The sequence below is a fragment of the Cervus elaphus genome, chromosome 11, assembly GCF_910594005.1.
Source record: "Cervus elaphus chromosome 11, mCerEla1.1, whole genome shotgun sequence".
Taxonomy (NCBI): Eukaryota; Metazoa; Chordata; class Mammalia; order Artiodactyla; family Cervidae; genus Cervus; species Cervus elaphus.
In genome coordinates, this window is record NC_057825.1 from 44,717,185 (window position 1) to 44,741,400 (window position 24,216).

The window sequence follows — 24,216 nt, forward strand, 5'->3', positions numbered from 1 at the left end:
AACCCTTGACCAAGAGGAAGAAACCAGAGTGCCACTGATGCAGAGGAGGTGAGGGCCAGGCCTTTGTCCAGGGAGATCTCAATTAGGGCCAGACCAAGGTGGGGAAGGCCTAGCCACTTCTCCCCTACCCAGGAATTTCTGGCAGCTGAGGGGGTGCTGTCTGGGCAGGGTTGGGTGTCTGTGAACAAGCCCCCTTCCCCAGGCCACCCCCACCCCAGCCCTCAGCAGCTTCAAGGGACAGCGTGGAGGACAGCGCAGGGGAAGGCAGCTCTGTCCCAGGCCCTCTCGGGCCAGTTCCAGGTCTGACCCTCAGAATACAGACAAACAGGGGAGGGAAGGCGAGGCCTGACATGAAGGCAGCTGGGGGTGCTTTGAAGGGAGCACAGGGCAGATATCAACAAAGACAGGGCAAGGGAGCAAGTGCCCTGACCCCAACAGCAAAGGAACTGACCTCCCATACTAATCTTCCTGATCCCGGGGCACTCACAAGTCCACCACACCCGTGGGCAACTGAAGGTCTCTGCACCCCACCCTACCCGCCCCAGAGGTAACAGCATTCAGAGAGACCAGAAGCCAAGGCATAGTCCTTTTAAATCTGGGGGATATTCACCTTAGAAACCATAAAATGGAACGCCTTCCATTTCATAAGGCCTCTTCCAGACCTGACAACCCAGAGACCCCTTGCCCTAGGATGGCGGTGGGTGCCGAGAGGACATCTGTGGGGCCTGACTGTGACCCTGTCTACTAAGTCGACAAGTGTGACCCCGAGTCTGTGCCAGGTCTCAAGGCAGACCTATCCCTACAGGGAGAAACAAGGCATGCAGGTTCTGAAGAGGAGGAAGGAGTGAAGGAGAAGAGGGTGGCGGAGGAGAGGTGGGTGAGAAATGAACTTGGAAAGGCTTCCCACTGGTTTCTTCACTAGACTGAAGAGTGGAGCTCAGTGATGGAAATACTGGGGAGGGGAACAGAAGGGAGGAGGCTGTGCGGGCAGTGTGGGAAGCTCAGAACCAGGAGCTGGCAGGACTAAGGGGCAGGAGGGTTTCATGATGGCACACGTGGGTGAGGAGCGCCTGTCGCACAGGGCGTGGGGCACAGCGTGGAGGGAGAAGCTGCAGAGGTGGGGGAGGGGAGGGACAGCCAGGGGACCCTGGCTCAGAATAGTGCACAGGCAGAAGTGCTGGCCTCCTCTCACTACTAAAATCACCTTGAAATGACAATAAGGGAGACAAAAGGGAAGAAAGAAACCCCAGCAGCGAAGAAGAAAGTTTTTGTCTCTGAAAAATAGAAAATATACAGAATTGTGTTAGTGAGCAAACCAGGAGAGCAGAGTCCAGAACATGAATGACAAAAGGCCGCACGGGGCGTGTGGCCGACCTTCCCAAGGGAGCCCTGCGGAAGCTCCCAGCATGGAGGAGGGGATGGGGGTGATCTGACTGAGGGCCTGGCTGTACAACAGCTGGATCAACATCGCCCCACAACCACAACCATAACTACACACACACAAGTTCGGTGAGCATGAGTTCGGCTTACAGGCTAGGAAGTGTTCCCTAAACTGAGCAGAGATGCAGGAAAGGCAGCTTCAGCATCTGGGGTCAAATCTTCCTGCTTCCCACCTGCTCAGTCCCTGAAAGGACATCAGCCTAAACCAGGACACACACTCATTACAGACCCTCACTCCAAAGGCAGGGAAGTGGCCTTTTGGATAAACAGCCCTGAAAAAGACACCCTTCTCTGGAACTTATACAAGTCAGTCTGGTCCTTCATTCATAAAAACGGCAAGTAATCACTTTACTATTCTCTTCATAACCAAGCCCTGAGGAAATCCATGAATTACCAAAATAAAAGTCTATTTTCTTATAAGAAGTCATTGCATCCATAAAGAACAGGTGGCTACAGAAAGACAAGTAATTAGAGAACAAGATACTGTTTTGGAAATTTAAGGAAAAGAAAAAATACATAGCCAAAATTTTAAAATTCTATAAAGGGCTAAGAAATAGAATGGTTACCACTGAAAACCTAATTGTTTCTGTCACGGACCATGCTGACAGTTACAGCACAACCCTACTCAAAATCATTGTACACTTGAATGTCTCAACAGAGCTGTTACCAAAAAATAGCCAAGCCCCCTCAAGCCTGAGAAGTGATCCTTCAGAGGCAAGCATTCTGGACTATTCCTTAGAGATGCCCCAGGGACTGAACTCCAGTTCTGTGTTGCCAGTTGGCTTAACACACACTACTGTTGGCTGTCTGCCTTCCCAACATCACTTCACCATGAACCATGCACCTACACTTCCCTAAACAACTTGAGCTGGAATCCTCCTAAGATCTGTTTCTGGAAGAGCCCCAACCAAGAGTAGGATAATACTTTTTTCACTTTGATAAAATCATTTTAAAAGAAGAGGTGGTTGAACTTGGTACCAGGATCAGTGTTGCTGATGACCTTTCAACAGAGTGGTCAGGGAAGGCAACCTGGGGGAGGACTTGGATGATCAGATGGAAAGTGTCAGCTGAAGACAGGCTAGGGATGGGCTCTATACAAGATGGTAGGATTTGAGAGTCATGAGCAAGCCCACGCTGACACTGAGGATGTAAGCTCCTGGTGCAGTCCGCGTACTGCTTGTGTAAGATGAAAGAGCATTTCCCTGATACAGGGCAGCTGTCGGGAAGCTGCAAGCCCCATTGTTCAACCGCCTGGCCCCTGACTTCGAAATAAGCCCTTGGATTACAATCAAATTAAAAACTCTACTTCTGCTGCTTCAGCACAATCAATACATCCCCTTTCACAATGCACAATGGACAGGAAGAAAACAACTGCCAAAGCTCAGAAGCCACTACTATGATTGCTTGGGTGAAAATTCCTAAACACAGATCAAAGTGAGAGAAGCAGGATATAAACCTAAATGGGCTCCACCTTTCAAATAAACCTAAACAAGGCTCCATCTTGCAATTTAAGGGCACACAGACACACACTAATGTGGTACTTCAGTTATCCTAATACAGAGTATTTCACATTTTAACACCTCCCACAACTGAAGCATATCATACATTTGATACAAATCATATTGAGTTTTTTAGTGGTGTATATATAGTACTGCACCTTATAATTAACAAATATGGAATTTCATATGTAATGTGAACAAATAAGATTTTAGGGACTCTTTAAAGACAAAAGGGCCTAATTTTTGGCCTCTACCTTCTGAGATGATATTAAGGGGGAAAAAACTTTCCTTTCAAATTACTCTGAGACCTGAATACATCATGATAAATATTTTAATTTTTCAGATTTATTGTTAATGCTAATTAGGTAAAGTTTGGTTTCAAAGTTATTTGGCAGATGACCCAGGCATCAGAAAAGTAAAGCCAATAAAGAATTAACATAAAGGAAAAATCAATGTATCTACACTCTACATAGTCCAGCACATGAACCATTTATTTTCCTGATCTAAACAAGAATTTTTACTTCATCTGACATTTTTCTCAAGGCAAATCACAGAGAAGTTAACTTTTGGCCCAAATAAAGACTTCATTTCAGCTTTCCTGAAAGTGAAAATAAGCCATCCTTTACTTTAGTAAAGGCAGCCTTCCTTTCTGCATCTGAGAGAAGACAAGATAACCCAGTACATATCACACATTCCAGACCATACCAATCAGGGGTAGAAAAGTAGGTGGTGGTCACACTTTGGGTGCCTTTATTTCTGGATTCAACTTCAAGCGTGACTCAAACTTCCTGCCCTTCTTTTCCATTCTCCCCTCAACCAACTCAAGACAGGAAACCAGGGTCAGGGATGGAAACGAGCCATTCTGGTCTCCTCTATCCTTTCCCTCTTAAAGCCTGGTTGGGTTGATGAAAAGTCCAAAACACTGGCAATGCTCATTTAGCCTTTTTGACTTTCAAACTCAAAATCATCATGACTTGTGAATAACCATGAAAAAGGTTCAAATACCAGTTTCCATTGAGGCCTCAGTTATTGAATGTTTCTCTAAGAATGAATTAGATCTGATACTTATATCCAAGATGGACACTCAGGTAAGAATCTATCTCAAAGGCGCCAAAAGGGCTTCCTGGGTTTAGGATCAGCCAGTACCAACGGTGAGCCCAATACCTAGGATCCCTTTGCTTTGAAAAAGGGTCATCCCATGAGGTCAATGACCTGAGTTGTGGGCTCAGGTAACAACTGCAAGAGAACCTCGGCCAAATAAAGAAGATCTGGAGAGCATCTCACCCACCAAACGTCATCAGCACCAAGGACTGATGTTCAAACGAAGCTACATGTGATGAGGAGGCTCACCAAAGGCCCTCTGTGGCTTTTCAAAACATGTTTCAAAACCTGCTGCATCTCTTCTTTCTCTGCAGACTTGAAATCTCAGTGAAGGAGAATCCCTAAAAGAAAAAAAATTAAAAGACATCTTCCTCAGGAGAGAAATCTGCTACTTGAGAACACGTGGTCAAGGAAGCACATGTGTATATGGACACAAGCCATTTGTGAACCAACCGCATGCGAATGTTCCGAGAGCTTCATTATTCTTCTCTAAACCTGACGTGGTGGTGTTGGCCACCACCCTTTACTCATAAGCACTGGAGCAGAGAGGTCAGACGCCAGCACGTGAGCCCCTGAGAAGGACCAGACTTACAAGTCTTCAAACCCCACAGTGAGTGAGTATCAGTGTCCTCACATCTGCTCACATGTATGGCCTCAACATTCCCAGTAGGAGAGGACAGTGTGCTATGTGTTCTCACAATAAGCCTTCTGTTTTTTGAGTTTCATCCAATGCCTACTTGTTTTCAATTGAACGTTAGCAGTTTCTTCTCAACATAAGTCCAGGAAAATAACTAGCGGTCAAGGCTGCTCTGTTTCATCACAGATGAAACATACATCTTATGTTTCACAGAAACACACAAACCCCAAAATGGATATGGCTTAGGATGATACAGTCTTTAAGATGCTGCTCCATTTCCTAGTTAAATTCTTCATACTACCAGGAAGTGGAAGCATAAATAAGTATTCATGCTCCTCTCTAAAGATGCTACATGGGGAAGCACTTTTAAAAATTGTAAATGCAAAGACAAATGACCCAAGGAGACAGAGAAAAAGGCACAGTTCAATATTACTACTGCAGTCAATAGTTTCTGTGGGAAAAAAGTGGCCTTTATGGGAAAGGCCTTTTGGGGGAAAATGTAATTAAACACAAGAAACAGAGATTATAGATGACACGTTACACATGACAGTTAAAAATATGGTGACTTTATTTCCATTTCCTTACAGTTCCCACATCTGTAAGAATCTTCATCTTTATAACACAAAAATATCTCAAGAAAGCATGTTACAAGATAGTATATATAAGCGACAGTTTGGCAGAATTCTACTTTATGTTCCCCCAAAAGAGAACATATTGTAAAATTCAAAAATAACCATTAGTTTTATTTAACATGTTACTTTACTATTTAAAATACCATGCTCTAGTTAAATAAGTCATCAAGACTGTATACAAATAAAATATTACACAAAATATATTTAAGAAAATGTTTGGTATTTGATTTGAACAATAAATAAAAACACAGGCACTTCTACACTGAAATAGGAAAGCAGTCACTACTTAGGATAATAATTTTGTATAAGTAACATGTAACCATATGGCAAGAATAGAATCCTGCAGTTTTAAACTGACAAACCAGTCCATGAAAAGGTCTGCAATTTCAATCTTTTCACTTAAAGTTCAAAAGTTACATATGCTTTCCTGGTCCACAATGAAAAATTATAAATACAATATGGTTGCCAGGGACAATGCAATCTTCAGTTTGAAGATTATGGAATCATATTCATTATTTTCAAATACTAAAAAAGAGAACTATCATGATACCACCCAGGAGACCAAATGCAAAATAGTTAAGCTTTCTCATGATGATCATAAGACCATAACTTAATAAACTGGATATATGTCACCCAGCGATGCCCACTTTGCAAAACCGATTGATTAGGTTAACACAAGGAAATACTGTTGGGGTGGCAGGGCAATTCTGACAAAAGTCAATTTTTTCTAGATGATTTTAAAACTTCATCTAAATTTCATGAAAACAAATATAATTGCATTTCACTAAAAACATTGAGTCATATAAAACAATGTCTCTGTAGCCAATAGGTTTATGAATACCTAAACTGATAATTTACTCACATAATGGAAAATAGGATTATCATTGTATGAGGGCAAAACAAAAATATGGTCAAATTCTAGAAACATGATTTCAGATGATGAGGGGGACAAGTTAGAAAACAATGACCGCTGGCTAATAGGAAGGGTCAGAATCATTCATTTTGCCATATTCTACATAAAAAAAAAATAGCATCTTCTGCTTTCCCTCTTCAGGAAGTACCACACTGAAGGGTTTAGAGGCCGTCAAATGGGTATGACCTATAAAGGCAATGTTGATGGTTTTACATAGAAATGCCCTCTAATGGAAGAGAACACAAATGGGAACTATTTGAGATACATTTCTATGTAAAATGTAGTTTGCACATAATTCAGCATTTTAAATGAGCACTCTGCAACCGAGACCAAATATCAATCATCTCTTGAGGTTTTCTACTATGTACCAACATCAAATCTACATAGGAACAAATGTTACCCCTGCTTTTCTCTTCTATATCAAATGTCCTGAAGCCTTTGTGTCTCTCTGGAGCGAGGCCGAGTTTCTGAAGGCACATTCCAGTATAAACATCATCGATGGGGTAGAGAAGGACCCGGTCAGTTACATTGTACAGTCTCAGGGCCAGGTTGCCGGAGTAGAGGAATCCACCTCCTCCTGCATAAGGCGGGTAGACGCCAGTGTAAACAACTTCCGGGATGTAGTACTTCAGTTTCTTATCCCGATGAGGTCCAGCATTATGAATCACATCACCAATAAACAAATCTTTGGCTTTGTTCCCGGATAAGCTATTCAAGTAATTCAGGAGGTGATGGGTGTTCACAAAAACATCATCATCGCCCTTGAACACGAACTCAGCATTTGGGCAGGAAGTGCTCACCCACCTGAGAAAGAGTACTTCTTTCAGAGACAAGTTGAAGAATGTATCTCTGTAGTTCCACAAAAGAATGTCTTGGTGCTTCTCACTCTCAAATTTCAGCATATCTGAAAGGTCTGGATGGTTGTCCTCTGCGGGAGTCTGGCCCAGTAAGAAGACTCGCACCACCGTTTGGTTCCCCGCATTGGTTTCTTTGCCCCAAGACTCCCGAATCGCTTGCCTTCTATCGAAATGTGAAGTTAGGGACTTAATCGCCAGCAATAAGAAGGGCTTCTTTGCACACTTATCTGGTTGGTCTATAAGCAGTGAATAATTTCGACATCTCAAATACAGCAGAAAATCTTTAAATCTGTCTGGCAAACTGTCGAAACCTGAAACTACTGACATGACCCTCAGGTCAGGTTCACAGTAATTCAGATGGCTTATATTGGAGAATCCGTATGCTTCTCCCGTCTGGTTGGCTAACGTGTTCAAAATGGGATTGAACCTCCTGTTCAGCTTTTCTTGTTCCTTGTTCCAATATGCCCGAGGAGGGTCAGATATTTTCCAGAACCTTTCTTTGGGTATTATTACTTCCCCCTTTCCATTTTTTTCTTGGCTACTGCTTTTGGAGACTTCCACAATCAAATAAATGAAGACATTTACCATCATCAGGATTCCCAACAACTTTATTCTTCGACGTCCAACACTCATTTCTCATATCTGAAATAAAAGAGAGGACCATGGTACTGATTAGATTATTATTCACTGCATTTGCTCACATGTCACATGTCATTTGCCTCTTTGATGTTCCCCAGAACAGTGGTTTAGAGCACAGATTCAAGACTTGCAGTACCTGGGCTCAAATCATGGCTCTACCATCCTCAATCTGAGCTCTGTGACCTCAGGCAAGTTGTATAACAACTGATGTCTCAGCAACTTCTCCACTTATAAAATGGTGATAATAACCCACTTAAGTCAGGAAGCAACAGTCAGAACTGGACATAGAACAACAGACTGGCTCCAAATAGGAAAAGGAGTACGTCAAGGCTGTACATTGTCACCCTGCTTATTTAACTTATATGCAGAGTACATCATGAGAAAACACTGGACTGGAAGAACCACAAGCTGGAATCAAGATTGCTGGGAGAAATATCAATAACCTCAGATACGCAGATGACAGCACCCTTATGGCACAAAGTGAAGAACTAAAGAGCCTCTTGATGAAAGTGAAAGAGGAGAGTGAAAAAATTGGCTTAAAGCTCAACTTTCAGAAAACTAAGATCATGGCATCTGGTCCCATCACTTCATGGCAAATAGATGGGGAAACAGTGGAAACAGTAGCTGACTTTACTTTGGGGGGCTCCAAAATCACTGCAGATGGTGATTGCAGCCATGAAATTAAAAGACACTTACTTCTTGGAAGGAAATTTATGACCAACCTAGACAGCATATTAAAAAACAGAGACATTACTTTGCCAACAAAGGTCCGTCTAGTCAAGGCTATGGTTTTTCCAGAGGTCATGTATGGATGTGAGAGTTGGACTATAAACAGGGCTGAGCACAGAAGAATTGATGCTTTTGAACTGTGGTATTGGAGAAGACCCTTGAGACTCCCTTGGACTGCAAGGAGATCCAACCAGTCCATCGTAAGGGAAATTGGTCCTGGGTATTCATTGGAAGGACTGATGTTGAAGCTGAAACTCCAATACTTAGGCCACCTGATGCGAAGCGCTGACTCATTGGAAGAGACCCTGATGTTGGGAAAGATTGAGGGCAGGAGGAGAAGGGGACGACAGAGGATGAGACGGTGGGATGGCATCACCAACTCAATGGACATGGGTTTGGGTAGGCTCTGAGAGTTGGTGATGGACAGGGAGACCTGGCGTGCCGCAGTTCATGGGGTCCCAAAGAGTCGAAAGCGACTGAACTGAACTGAATCGCAAAGTTTTGAGGGCTATAAGCTTTTACTCGTAAGCTTTTAAAGTACTGGCTGCTCCACAGTGAGGTGTGAGTAAGTGACCCTTAACACTGTGGCTGTTTTAGACACCTGAGGGCAGAGATACACATTAACTAGACAACTCACAGGTGCTTCAACTTCCTTGCTTATACAAGGACATATACAAACTAGCGTGCTGCAAATAGATGTGCTCACAATTCAAAATAACAAATACAATTTATATTTGTTATTATGTACATACCTGATGGAGTCGCACAGAGTTGGACATGACTGAAGTGACTTAGCAGCAGAACTCACATAACTATTTATATGTGGGCTGCAGCATGTGCAGTTCCATGTCATTCACCGTAATCACCTATTTTATTCTATTTCCTTTTTTTTTAATAAAAAATGGTGGCCACAACTTTGAACTGTTTCCCAACCTACCCTTTCACAGATGAAGAAACCAAGGCAGAAAGATTAAGACACTTGCCCAAGGCCGCAGGGCTAAGAGGAGACAGTGACCACACCGAGTGTTCAGAGATAAAGAAACACACACCAGCTTCATCCCAATCGCCCACAACTGAGACCAACCCAAATGCCATCAAGAGAAGAGTGGATTATGAAACTGTGGTACGTTCATACACTGGAACAACCCCCAGCTATAAAGAGAAAAACTACTGCTAGAGCAAAAATAATATAGTGAGGGAGACTCAAACTCCCTTCATGTTAGTTCAAGAAGGCAAAAATTAATGTAAGCCCTAGAAATCTGAAAATGGTAGGGGTGGGGGTTTTGAATGGAGAGGGTCAGGAGGGGCTTTCTGGGGTACAGAAATGTACTTTGTATATCTTAATCTAGATGATGGTTTCATGCATGTATACATTTGTCAAAACTCAAGCTGTATCCTTGAGAACAAGTATATCCTCTGCTATTTATAGCAAGAAGGAAAAGAGTAATGAAAATGACATTTTAGTGGAATGTCAAAGGCCAAGAACAGATTTCAGGCTGTGGGCAACACAACAAAAAAAAAGAGTAATGAGGCAGTTTGCTGGTGCTGTAACAGCAGAGTTCTAACACTACTGAGATGGATGGCCTACCCAAGAACAGCCAGGTAGATAACCCTGACATTAAAAGACAATCCTCAAAAGTGGAATGGCAATACCCAGTAAAGAATTTTCTTATCAGGTTAATTCTACAGCTGAGAACTCATCCTTGAAAAGAATCCTGAAGACCGATTGCTTCTCAGGTGCCAGTGCATTATCTTGTTACAATGAACCTCTGAAGTAGATACTGTTACTTTTATTCCCATTTTACACTTGAGGAAACAGATTTAAAGAAGTAACTGTGTTAAGGGCAGAGCTGGAACCCTAACCAAGGGGATGGGGTTTCAAGACCACCATGTCAAATGGTAGCCACTCTTCTCTGACCTCTAGAACAAAATGGGTTTGGGGGGAGGGGGTGGGTTTCAGTTAATAAACATTGATTCTTCTAAAATTTCAATACAAAACGTGGAAGTTCAAAAAGAATGAAGTAGGACTTCCCTGATGGTCCAGTGGTTGGAAGGCTGCCTGCCAATGAGAGGAAACACAGGTTCGATCCCTGGCCCGGGAGGATTCCATAAGTCATGCAGCAACTAAGCCTGCATGCCACAACTATTAGGCCCACAGTCTACAGTCCATGTTCTGCAACAGGAGAACCCACCACAATGAGCAGCCCACTCGCCACAATTAGAGAGCAGCCCCCACTTAGCACAACTAGAGAAAAGCCCGCATAAAGCAACAAAGACCCAGCACAACCAAAAACAAAAACTCAGAAACTAAACTAGTAATTAAAAAAAAAAAAAGAATGGTGTAAAGGAAACAAGTTTTTGGTATTACTGGAGAAGCACTGGATTTTGTGGTTTTTTAATTAACTGAAGCATAGTTGACTTATAATGTATTGGTTTCAGATATACAGCATAGTGATTTGATGTTTTTATAGATCATACTACATACAAAGTTATAATAAAATATTGACTATATTCCCTGTGCTGTCCATTACATCTTTATAACTTATTTATTATTTATTATATATTTTAATCAAGAGTAGTATTCACTTTTTACTCTAAGATTTACAAATTCCCTCATTCTAACAAATAGCCCCACGGTAGAAGAGGTATTTGTCATGCTGAGAACTCTGTGAAGTTATCACTATATTGAACATCCCAGAAGAGATCAACGGGGATTCACAAACTTTTTGTGTCTCTTAAATCTGTCCAGTAGATTCTAATCTAGTTGTTTGTATTTATTACTGCTGGATAGTTTTGGCTAAGGACATATAAGTGAAAGATGTTTTTATAAAGCCAGTCCCTACATCATACCTTCACTCCCCCAGAGCTTTTACACATCTAGAGAACACGGGTAATATAAAGGTATGTGCGTGGTCTCAGCTTACCTGGTAAGCAGTGTCCCATCACCTCATTCTTCCCTCCCTTCTCAACCACCACCTACACTCCACCCCTCAAGAATCCCACTACTGAGCTACCAAGGGCCTTCTTAAACTTCCTCCAAAGAAAGTGGTTAAAAAAAAGAAGAAAAACCCACAAGGTATTTCCTACTCTTTAATTATAGTTTCAAAGGGCCCCAAGTGACATACAACCTGAATAATTCATGATGTCCACACTAAGTCTAGGGTCCAGGCCCTCCTCCTTAGGTCAGCTCCTTTCAAAGAGCCTTTGAACACACCTATGAGCAAACTGCAGGTCTCCGTCCAGCACATCTTTGGCAACCTAAACCTCTTTGCTATGGGACTGACTTGCAAGGACAGGAGAGCATGAATGTGTCTGTGTGGGTACCTGATACAGTTAAAGAATCAGTCATCCTATTAGTAAATAAATCATGGATAGTTTTAAGTTGGTCTCATTCTGTCTTTTTTTTGATCTCCAGATTTCAGACAATACGCTTTCTAAAAACAAACCATTCTTCTAAGTCAGGATAACTCTCCTAAAGTAGCACTTGACCCAGTATCACTGATCTGGAGGGCTTGCCCTTCACGTGGACAGGCTGAAGAGAGGACAATGAAAAGTATGAAGGGGAACAGAGAAAGACTACAATGAGGAAGATCTGGAAGGAAAAACAGCACATGCCATGAACAGCTAACTACTTGGCAGAAATTTTCAACTCAGAAAAGGAATATGGATATTCCTGAAATTGCTAGAGTAGAAGAGGACAGCTTAAGGAAGAAAAAAAGAGAAGCACAGTACTTTTTGCACAGACTATGAACCTCTAGGTTAATTTTCCTAGGAAAAGATTCAGGGTGAATAATATGACTCCAGAAGAATAAGCCAGTTATGCATCCTGACCTACAGATACCTACAATTCAACCAGAACCATCTGAAGTGATGATGTGGAGTTTCTTTTCTTTTCTTTTTTTTTTTTTGATGTGGAGTTTCTTATCACAGAAAGTACCAATACTTCTTTTGGGAATACTCTGAGGAATACTGATCCTGGCCAAGGTTTCCAGCTTCACTGATGCAATTCAGGCTTTTCCATCTGTGATCAAGAACCACACAGGCAGGACATCCTATCCCCTCAGCCAAGACAGGGCTTCATGGCTCTCAAAGGAACACCATCCTCCCCTTGTTTCAAGGATTCCAGTCCTCAATTCAAGGACTCCAGAACATTTTCCTGTCCACTTCTCACTTGTACTCCCTAAGGGAAGCTTAAGAGGATACCACTTTACCAGGGAGAAAAATGGAAGCCCAGAGAGGGTTAACTGGGCAAATGAGGGCTTCCAAGGTGGTGCAGTAGTAGAGAATTCTCCTGCAAGGCAGGAGATGTGGATATGATCCCTGGGTTGGGAAAACTCCCTGGAGAAGGAAATGGCAGAACACTTTATTCTTACCTGAAAAATTCCATGAACAGAGGAGCCTGGCAGGCTACAGTACATGGGGTCATAGAGTCAGACACGATTGAGCACACAAATGTCACAGAGTTAGGTGATAACGCTGAGATGAAACAGTCTTCTGGCTACTAGCCAGGGCTCTTTGGCGCTCCTCCTTTTTCTATAAGGCATGGCCACAGTATTGTAACCTGGTCCAATTCAACAGTGAAGTCTCAAAAACTGGCTCAAGACTGAAAAGACCCAGGGCACTGGATCATGGTACATTTGGTGGTTACCAAGACTTTCCAAAGAAAGGGAAATGGGAGCCTAGAAATGCCCGGCCCCGCTTCTGACAAGCGGCCAGTCTTCCTTTCCTAAATTCCCCTAAAGTGCAGCTTGGGCCAACTCTTACCACTATTTCTAAAGGGCATTTATTCCAAACCAACCTGAGAAGGAAGGGTGGGAAAACCACCCAGATTCCGAATTTGACATTTCTATCAAGTTTAAATGTCATCTTTCATTTGTGACTAAGGCACAGTCCCTCGCATGAGAACTAAACTGTTACAACAAGCCAAAGTTCATGGAAAGGAGGAAAAAGCAGTGACCTCCATAAAAATATCTGTGGGAAAAAGCTCTCTGAATATCTGACTAAATATTCCCATTACAGACATAAAACCAATTCCATGTCCTTTTTTAAGCAGGAAGTTACACTGCTCAAAAAGAATTTGAGTAAGAAAATCTACCCTGCAGCTAGGGAAGATGTTATACAACCCTCACTGTGACACACAGAATTTTTACTGTGAGTAACAGAAAGAGAAAATCCCATGTGCAAACAAAGAACCACCTTAGCTTTCACCTTGTACTTGGGAGTAAATTCTCCCCAACAAAGACTGAACAGTCTTGAAATTTCTAAAACACTACAGTTGATTTTGTTTGGCAACAACTTCCTTCTGTGCTTGCCTTGTGGCTCAGCTGGTAAAGAATCTGCCTGCAATGTGGGAGATCTGGGTTCAACCCCTGGGTTGGGAAGATCCCCCGGAGAAGAGAAAGGCTACCCAATCCAGTAGTCTGGCCTGGAGAATTCCATGGACTACATAGTCCATGGGGTCACAGAGAGTCAAACACGACTGAGGGACTTTCACTTTCCTTTATTTTGCTATTAAAATATTTAGAAAGGTAGAGACACACACACACACAAATTTATGTTAGCTGAAGATGGATTACAAAATGGTACAGCTGCCACGCTTAAACTATGTGAAAATCCAGATAAAACACCTCACAAAAACAAAACCAGTGTAATCAGGGTGGCAGGATTATAGGTTATTTAATTCTTTAATGCTGCCACACCATCTTTTCCCTTCAACATCCTCTACTGCACACATCCAGACTGCTGGGATGGAGGTGGGGAACATGTCACACACAAATCCTAACGCGAGGTCCCCATTTCTGCAGCCCACATCACTAGCGTGGGCCATGGTCCCACAGTCCCAGACACTCCACCCCTGTACTGGACCCTGCAGTGTTCAGCACAAGTTCTGTCACTACATCCACCCCTAGATCATTGCACATCTTTCCCTGGGTTCGTGATCTCTGCCTGAAGCCAAGTATTAGAGAGGACTCTTAAAAATAATAGTAAAATATGAACATATCAGCTTTAATAAATACTTAGATACCACTGGCTATATGCCAGGCACCGTGATGTTATGAGGTAGATACTCAAAGAGGTGATTGAACTTGTCCAAGGTCACACAGCTGGCAGACGGCAGAACCAGGATTCAAACCTAAGCAGTTCAGCTCCATTATTTTAGTTTTAAACCATGATACAAGCGAACACTGCAGCACAGGCTTATGATGAAAGGGACTAAAAAGATGATGGTCTGGTTTTCAATGGTTTATCTTCTTTAAAAATTATTTTAAAATGTTAAAGCTTTATATGTATACATTTAAACCCTCAAAACTACCATCAGACAAAGTCAGATATGGGAGGTAGGGTGGGATCATAAGTAACCCTTACTGAATGATTATGCTATAGTCATTTTATTCCCGTATACGCAGTTTAAATAATCCCAATGTTTCATTCCTGGATGCCAGACTGGCACCACAAAAGAGGATGATTATAAAAGGTTCCCTCCAGTTCTGAAAGCAAAGCACTGGCCAGAAGACACGTTAATGTGGCCATCGCCAGCCACAAGGACTTATTCTCACAAAACTCTAAGTCAGGGCACTCACTCACCCATCCCAAGGGGCTCAGGTATGTTAGGCAGATGGTCTCCAATAGCTTGTCAGGGACACAGCCAGCAACCACACTGAGACCAAATCCAAAACCTGTGCCTATGCTCCCCCATCCCTAGAACCAAAGTTAAGGATAAAAGAAAGGCAGGACCTCCTTGTAATCATGAAATGAAATAACCAGTCATCTAATCCAGTCAGGCTGAGGCTTGGAGGCTGGAAATCCACGTGTCTGATTCAGTCACTTGATTCAGAGTTTGAGCTAGCAGCCTCCGTGTCTAGGGAGGATCCTGCTTCCTGCTTATTATCCTGCCCAAACAGGATACACAAATCCTTCAAGGATCAAGAGCCCAAGCCTGCTGCCATATCACATGGAGACAGGGGATTTAGACGTCAATCGGCCTGCCCAACCTCCTCCATCCTCACTCCAGAAGCCAGGCGAGAGTGGCTTTCCAAAATCTTTACCTCCCAGGCTGCTAACATTTGTTGCTTGGTCCTTGCCAGACCTTTCCAGGTTCTGCTCAGTTAAAGAGAGGGATAGCTTGCAGTTAAGTAGTTCTGGGGGAGATGGAATACTTTCCAGTGCTCAGGGTAGATGGTTGAGTGACAGGGTGTGAGTGCAGCAGCTTGGTGGGACCAGAAGAGTGGGACCGTACCTAGAGCTTGTTCCTTAATGGGGGCAAGAAGCCTGGCCGCAGTTCTTGTCAGGACTGGAGTTGTGGAGCCCCAAGATGCCCTCAACAACCTCACCTACAGAGAACATATGTCTGACATTTTCTGGTCTGTAAGTCAGAACAATGATCAACTGAATTCAAGGAATTTGGTTCATAGGTCAGCAGTAGTATCTTCACGTTCAAAATTTAAAGGGAAAAGTATGTATGATGAATCTATTCACCTATATGTCCCCACAGGTGACATCATACATCTCAGTGTCTGCAGGACATGCTCTGATCCCCACTGACTACAGTTCCCCCAAAGCCCAATGTGGCTGATTTTCTCAAATGGTGTGTATTTAGCTGCTCAGTCATGTCCGACTCTTTGTGACCCCATAGACGGTAGCCGCTCCTCTGCCCATGGAATTCTCAAGGCAAAAGAACTGCAGTGGATATCCATGCTACCTTCTCCAGGGGATCTTCCCGACCCAGGGATCGAACCCAGGTCTTCCACATTGCAGGCAGATTCTTTACCAGCTGAGCCACCAGAGAAGCCCCAGGGAAGTCTCAAATGGTACTTATCATTTAAAATAAAATCAATCACTAAGATCACTCTTCACATAAACATGCTCAGATTTTCAGAAAAGGAGAAAGAAGAAAATTCAGTAAACAATGATGGGGATTAACCTTCCCAAAGGCCATCTTGCCCCTGCCTCTACTAAAACTGGTAAGGGTTCGAGGTCTTCAGTGTATAAGATTGTGTCATTATAAAACAAAGCTGGTAGATGTTTGAAGACGGGTATGTTCCAGACCCACCTGCACTTTGGAAAATTAGTCTGGCACCTGGAGCCAGACAACCCAGAGTTAAATTCTGGTGATGCTACCCTACTACTAGCTGTGTGACCTAGAAGTTACTTGACTTGTCTGAGCCTCAGTTTCCTCACCTGTGAAGTGATGATACAACCTGCCACACCAGGGTGTCGCCTAGCATACAATAGGCTCAATAGTTTTCTTTCATGGATTTGGTTCCTCCACCAAACACTAAGCACATTTCTCAAGTTCTGTTGTTCACTGCCTCTTTATAAATATTCTCCCTCTAGAAACCCTTCTGTCCATCACCTTAAATGTTACTTCAAAAGGAGGACCCCCTCCCAAAAAAACCCAAACAAACAGGGCTTCCCTGGTGGCTCAGTGGTAAAGAATCCGTCGGCCAATGCAGGCTAGACATGGGTTCAACCCCAGGAAGATCCCACGCTCCATGGAGTGACCAAGCTTGTGTGCCACAACTGCTGAAGCCTGTGCACCCTACAACCTGTGCTCCGCAACAAGAGGCCACTGCGGTGAGAAGCCCACTCACCGCAACTGAAGAGTAGCCCCCCTTGCCACAACTAGAGAAAAGCCCACACAGCAACGAAGACCCAGCATGGCCAAAAATAAACAAACAGCAGCAGCAAAACAAGAAACCAAGGATCACAAGCTGAGCCAGCTAACTCCAGATGTTCAATGTGTGTGGAGCCTCTCTTCCTGGGTCCTGCGTTCGCCATGGATCGACTGCCCGCGTGCACTCCCCAGCGGCAGTGAGCTGCCTCTTCCTTTGCTCTCCACGTCTGTGTTCCCACCTCAGTAATGTTGCTGGCACCTCCTCCTCCTCAGCTCTCCTCTATTCCAATCAGGCTCTGCGGCTGGCGACTGCAAGAGCCCAAGGCCTTATTTCCCGCAGCTCCCAAATATCCCTGTTCCCCAACGACTCATCTTCAGCCCTTGTACACACACCCCTGCTCGTGGTGGTGTGGTCACCACCACCACCATGGCGCTGCTTCCCCAGAGCCAAAATGTAACTGTGCTGTCTTCTAAAACGCCTCTCTCCTCCATTCCCAGAGCTCTGGGACTCATGGCCTCTGCCCCTCTTCTGTGAGACCTCTGGCCCAAAGATATGCCCCAGCCTAAACACCAGCCTCACCCCCTCCATCTTCTCACTCACATGCCCTCTAGTCCCTTTATGAGGCTCTGTGATTCCTCCACAGCCCCTCCTGCCAGCATCCCCCACCGCCACACCATGGACACTTTCACCTCCGACCACAGCAAACACAGTCTCTTCCAAACAGTCCCAGTTTCCCTCTGCCATCTGCAGGGTGCCCTCTGTCTGCCATGCCTTCCTGAAGAGCTTCTACTCCTCAATTCAGCCAAGCGCCACTCCTGAAGCACCCAGGAGTGAGGGCACCCTCTGTGGTCAAGGTCTTCACCCTGCAATGCCACTACTCCAGGTTGTAGCATCTGAGAGTTATTCTGCATTTGTTGAACAAACAGGTATTTTGGTCATCTGGTTGAGTTCACTAAATATAGCTGTTTCAGTAGAAATTAGATTAAATAAATATACATGACCCTTCTCCAAAGAGATAACACTGGGAACCATATGTGTACTGCTCAATGACCCATGTATTTATAGAAACCTGTCTCACTTTTTTAAGTACTAGAGTAGAAAAAACGTAAAGGCTTTTCTAGAGTTATAGGCAATAAGACTATTAGTAGTCAGTCCATATTAGACCTGGGAGGGTAGGGGCTAGATCTGAAGAGGTAAACTGTGGTGAAAGCCCCACCCAGGCCCACAGGCAGCCCTGCACCCACCTGAGCGGGAATGCAGGCAAGTGGGATCCAGCAGAGGGTCTATGAAGGCTTTATCCCTCCACTAGCAGAGCATCCAGGCAATATCCTCCATTCCGGCCCCAAACAGAGGGGCCTCCACACTCCTTTCTGATAGGGGGTGGACCTCCAGCAATTGCTAGTTCCACCAAGGCCATGATAACAGAGGGACAAAGTGAACATGCCTAAATAAAAGCCCCTGGTACAGACTGAAAGCTTGGGGGCACCTATTTACCCAGGAGGGAAACCATTAGAAAAGAAATGTTCCAATGCAGGCAGTCACTTCCTGGGGAGCTTAACATGTTTTGGAAGTCCTTGCTAAGAGACTGTACATGGGTATGGCTTAGGAAGTTTTTCCACGTCAAGCTCTAGAACCTATGTACAAACCAGCATAGTCTGGCAGGCTCTCAACAAGTCCTCAGAGAAATTCCTAGATTTCTCTCTGGCTCATCCATCTGTTTGCTGAGTTGGGTTACATGGGATGTATTTCAGTCTGGGTCTAACCAGGAGGCAGAAACCACACCATAATTCAAGCAGGGTAAGTTTAAAAATATGATAATTGAGTAACTATAAAGACAGAACTATAAAAGGTTATAGTTGAAAACTATAAAGGGCTTCCCTGGTGGCTCAGTGGTAATGAATCTCCTGCCAATGCAGGAGACGCAGAAGACGAGGGTTCAATCCCCAGGTGGGGAAAATCCCCTGGAAGAGGGCATGGCAATTCACTCCAGTATTCTTGCCTGGAGAATCCCATGGACAGAGAAGCCTGATGGGCTATAGTCCATAAGGCTGCAAAAAAGTCGGACATGATTTAGTGATTAAACAACAAAGGTAGAATAGAACTCTAAAGGGTGCCCTATACTAGATGAAAGGTACCCCAAACAGGACGAACATGGAAGCAAGGTTTGGATCTTGTTGAAGAAGGTACAGGAGGCAATTCCTGGGTGTCCAGGATGGTCTAGTCACCGGAAAAGCAGGAATAACCGTCTAGGGTGCCAGTACAAAGCCTGGAATACAAGAGTCCCCATGTGGAGGGAGACAGGAAGGAAATTCTGGAGACTGCTGGGAGGGTGGGTGGAGAGAACAAGGGTGCAGAGGAAGTCATGTCCACGCATAAAGTCCGGCTACCACTGGACCCAGAAACTGGAGAGACCTCCCTCTGCAGGAGCTTAGCATGACAATGCATGGCCCGGACAGGAAGTGCTCAGGGCCACTGCTCAGGACAAACATCAGGTGGCCAGCCCTCCAGACGGTCAGAACCACCGGGCTCCCAGCGTATATACACGTGGGGACTGAGAAGAGGCAGCAACCTGGGTTGGGCTCAGGCTCCCCAGTCCATCACAGCCACGAGAGCTGCAGGCAGGACAAGGCGGGCACAGGTTGGGAAAAGCTGCAGCCTGCAAGCCCGGAGGAAAACCAGCAGGCTCTGTAGAAGCCTGGTTCTAGACTCTGGAAAGCAGGAAGGAAAACCTCTTTCTCCTGCAACATCCTCTTCAGAGCCCTCAACTTGAGAGAAGGCAAAGGAAAAATATTTGAGGAGTTCTGATCCATTTTCATAGACCAGACAACAGAGGGTGAACTGGGAGCTGACAGACAATAGTTAAAAACTGGTACAAGTTAGAGACCTCTCTGTCACCAACCTGAAGTCATTTCCAACCACTAACATCATTCTTTGAGTCTGAAGTCAGGTGGAAAGTGTATAAAACATGGGTCCTGTACAGCGAACTGAAAAATAAGTAATAAATACGTGACAGTACATTTGTCCACAGCAGAGGATAAGGCAGGACCTGAGTGGAGCTTCAAACAGGGTAGATTTCAGAGAAGTGAGGAGAAGCAGGGCAGGCAAGCGGTGGGGTGGGGCTACAGAGTGTCTGCTTGCAGAGCAGCAGCCAGTCTGTGGCCAGATAGGTTCTGAGGCGACTGGAGAAAGCAGATAAGCCCAAGGGCTCTCCATGGGATAGGCATGCGCCATGCCTATATCTAAGTAACAAGTGCTGCTGCCAGAGAGATAGCCACAATGTGATTTCATAGCCCTTCTATTAAACAAAAAAACCTGACTAAACCACACAGGAATATGAAATAAGGGAAAAACAAAAGAACAGCTCCAAATTTGACCTCCAAGTTCATTACAAATACAATGGCTATTGTGTTCAGAGATTTAATTTTTGTAAAGCAGATTTGGACAGGGGAAGGCAGCATGATCTGAGTGACTCACCTTCTATCATGCATGCATGCTCAGCTGCTTCAGTCAAGTCCGACTCTTTGTGACCCTACAGACTGTAGCCTGCCAGGCTCCTGTGTCCATGAGATTCTCCAGGCAAGAATACTTGAGTGGGTTGTCATGCCCTCCTCCAGGGGATCTTCCTGACCCAGAGATTGACCCTGCATCTCCTGCACTGCAGGCGGATTCTTTACCCACTAAGCCACCAAAAGATCTCTAAAGTACCTCTGAAGGGGTACAGGCATTTAGCCTGTCTTCCCTGTAGCTCAAACAGTGAAGAATCTGCCTGCAACGCAGGAGACCCTGGTTCTATCCCTGGGTCAGGAAGAGCCCCTGGAGGAGGGCATGGCAACCCACTCCAGTCACCATTCTTGCCTGGAGAATCCCATGGACAGAGGCGCCTGGCAGGCTACAGTCCATGGGATTGCAAAGAGTCGGACACGACTGAGCCGAGTAACACTAGTAATACTACCCAATCACTAACCCATGATTTGCTTCTGACTTTCCCTACAATTGGGGAAAAAAAAAAAAATCTGATGAACAACCTCATTTGTGTGTCTTTGTACACTGTCTTATCATTTCCTTTGAAAAAATTACAAAGAGAACAATCAAGTTATTCCATGTCCTTCCTCATCAAAAAAAAAAAAAAAGCCAGACTGTACAACACCGGAGAGCACAGAGCTCTCCACGTTAACTGTGGACCTTGTCCTTCTTTTAAATCTTCGTACAAAAACAACCTCTGCCTGTTTTAACTGACCCCTCGTCATTGCTGTACTTCCTTCCTGACTTCCCACTCCTCACACCCTTTGCCCATTTTTTACGTCAGGATATTCTCAACTAACCATCAGGATAATCTCAACTAACCGTCACAAGCTCAAAAACATGAAGCCATTAGCCTGAGGCTACAAAGCTAATCTGAGTAGAGCCAGGACTTGGACCCTGGACCCTGACCCTGAGTCTAAACTCTTACGCTCTCTACCACACAACCTTGTTGCTCAGAAGATTTCAAGAATCCTCAGATAAAGCTGCAATAAAAAAAAAAAAAAAAGGAAGTGAAGCCACTGTGTGGATACCTGGGAACATGCAGGTAGTTCCAAAGAAAGCCAGGGGGTCGAGTTTTTTTGAGAAGCATGAGAAAGGAATAATGTAGACAAAATCTCCCGCTGGGAGCTGGTCCCTGGTTGAAGGTACCCAGAGATCCTGGTCTGCTCGGGCGGGCACCGCCCCTGCTGAGGGTGGAGTCCCTGCCGCCTGTGTGGCAGGTGTTAATCCACACGGAGGAATGAGAGATTGGCAGCACTTGCACCGGCCTAGTCTAACAAACCTGTTGGGCAAACCCTTTTGTCAAGAGCTTTTACAAAGAGAAAATGCTGCCTTTCCTCACCCTTCCCTTCACTCTGGCACCACAGCCAGAGACAGCAGGGATTCCAGCCTGATCCTCCCACCGGCCACCTGCCAGAGGTGAGCTCCCAGCTGGCCAGCAGCCCAGCTCCCCAGGCTCTGTGAGGAAGGGACACCAGTCTGCATCAAAAAAATAATAAATAAATAAAAGGGTGATGGAAGAGCAATGTTGGCCACAAACTGCACCCTCTCTCCAGAACATGCACATGCATTCCCCACACAGACCCTATCCTGAGTTTGTTGCCCACAGAAGCTATAAGGATTTCTTTTCCAGGGCCTTAGAGCTCAGGGACTCCAACCTTCTCCTGTAGAGAAGAGGAAACGAAGGCACAGAGCCTCGCCCAAAGTCAGCACAGGGAGGAGGCGGGAATGAGAATCACCATCAGTGACAGAGTCTTCTCCTCACAGCTTTGATTCTGGGCTAGCAACATTAAACAACAAGGCCAGCACCCCCTCCTGAACAGAAACACCTCCCCAGCCCCCAACCCCTACCTGTGGTTTTCTTACTTCCTCTTTGCGTCTTAACACTGAATACACATTTATCTGACTTATCACACCTCGTGGGGAAGGAGTCTGACACGCCTCACAGGGCACGTGGGCATTAAGACCAGGAGCCTCACCATTCCGTCCCTGTCTCCCTAGTGTCTGGCTGACTACAGTAAGACCTGAGGACAAGAAGGACATAACAGGGAGGGGCAGTAAAGGAACAAGGACTAAATAAAAGCTGTATTCTTTCACCTTTTTCCTCTTTTGCTCCACACAAAGCATTGTTGAGTAATTTCATACATAGGCCCTACATCTCCAGGTCTCCCAGAGACCCTCCCTGGCCCCTGACTGACTGTGCGTCAGGCCAAGCCACTTTTCTTCACAACTATCATCCTGGCGTTTCCCCTCCGTGCCTCGTCCATGAGGACAACATCACTGGGTGTCATCTCAATGCAGGACATCACCTAAAAATCCCAGGACGACTTCCCTGGAGGGCCAGCCATTAGGAATCCACCTGCCAAGGCAGGGGACACGGGTTCGATCCCTAGTCCGGGAAGATTCCACGTGCCATGGAGCAACTAAGCCCAAGTGCCAGCTACTGAACCTGCGAGCCCTAGAGTTTGTGCTCTGCAACAAGAGAAGCCACGCAATGAGAAGCCCGTGCACGCAACTAGAGAGTAGCCCCAGCTCAGGCCACACATAGCAATGAAGACCCAATGTAGTCAAAAGTAAATAAATAAAAATTTTTTAATTGTTTTCAATTAAAAAAAAAAATCTGGAAACATTTGTCTCATATGATTAAACAAATCTATAAACAAACACAGGTCCAAGGAATGGAAGATGGGAAGAAGGTAACTAAAAATTAATAAAAATACTGGACTGGAAACTAAGTTATCATTATTTAAAATAAAGTATATAAATTAAGTTATCAGTCTGACCTTGTGTAAGTGCTTCTGGAAACAAGCAGGCCATCAGCCATGGCCTGGTGATCTAGGTGGACAGAGATGGGGAGGGGAGGAGAGAATCTGGTGCTTGCTATGTGGGCGCCTGTCTATAGTACATATAGAGAAAAGCTGGTGAAATCAACTGAGAAAGAATATTTTTACCTATCACTGAAAAGAGACTATTGTCATTTTACATAGTAAAATGCATGAAAAACTCAAAGACTAATTTAACAAAATCAAAAGTTGACTCTCCTCAAAGTTTCTGGACTGACTTTCAAAATCATATTATTCCTCACCACTTAATTTCATGAACAGTAATAAATGACCATAAAGTAAAACTTTTAGATTTTTAAGATAATCACTTTAGTAAAGTAATTAGCCTCCAACTAATAAAAATAAATGGAAAGAAAAAGAGACAATCACTTTAATATTAAGCATTTGAGCAGCCAAATTCAATCTGCCACCATCACAGAAATTCACCCATATCAGTTCCAAAAGGCACTCTGTGCTGTGCTGTGGTTAGTCGCTCAGTCGTGTCTGACTTTTTGCAACCCCACTGACTGCAGCCCGCCAGGCTCTTTGGTCCACTGGGATTCTCCAGGCAAGAATACTGGAGGGGGTTGCCATGCTCTCCTCCAGGCAAAAGGTACTCTACAAACTTTCAAATCAACCAATGCCCTTCCCAATTCTATTAAATTTGGTAATTCTTGTCCCCATGAATTGTATGCATCTCCACCAATTCTTGCAAAACCAAAGTTTACATCTTTTTACATTTATCTCCAAAATAAAAATATAATCTCCCAAAATAAATATTGTTTGAACATGCTGCAAGTTGGGACTGTA

General features: G+C 44.4%; 1 protein-coding gene across 1 annotated transcript in view; it reads right to left on the bottom strand.

The window, feature by feature from the left end:
• Positions 1-5,227: 5,227 nt before the first annotated feature.
• Positions 5,228-24,216, bottom strand: part of B3GNT2 (UDP-GlcNAc:betaGal beta-1,3-N-acetylglucosaminyltransferase 2) — a 32,145-nt gene continuing 13,156 nt past the window's right edge. The window contains exon 2 of the mRNA XM_043917691.1: positions 5,228-7,721. Within this exon, the coding sequence (XP_043773626.1) occupies positions 6,519-7,712 (1,194 nt within the window). The 5' untranslated portion in view covers positions 7,713-7,721 and the 3' untranslated portion in view covers positions 5,228-6,518. The remainder of the gene's footprint in view (positions 7,722-24,216) is intronic.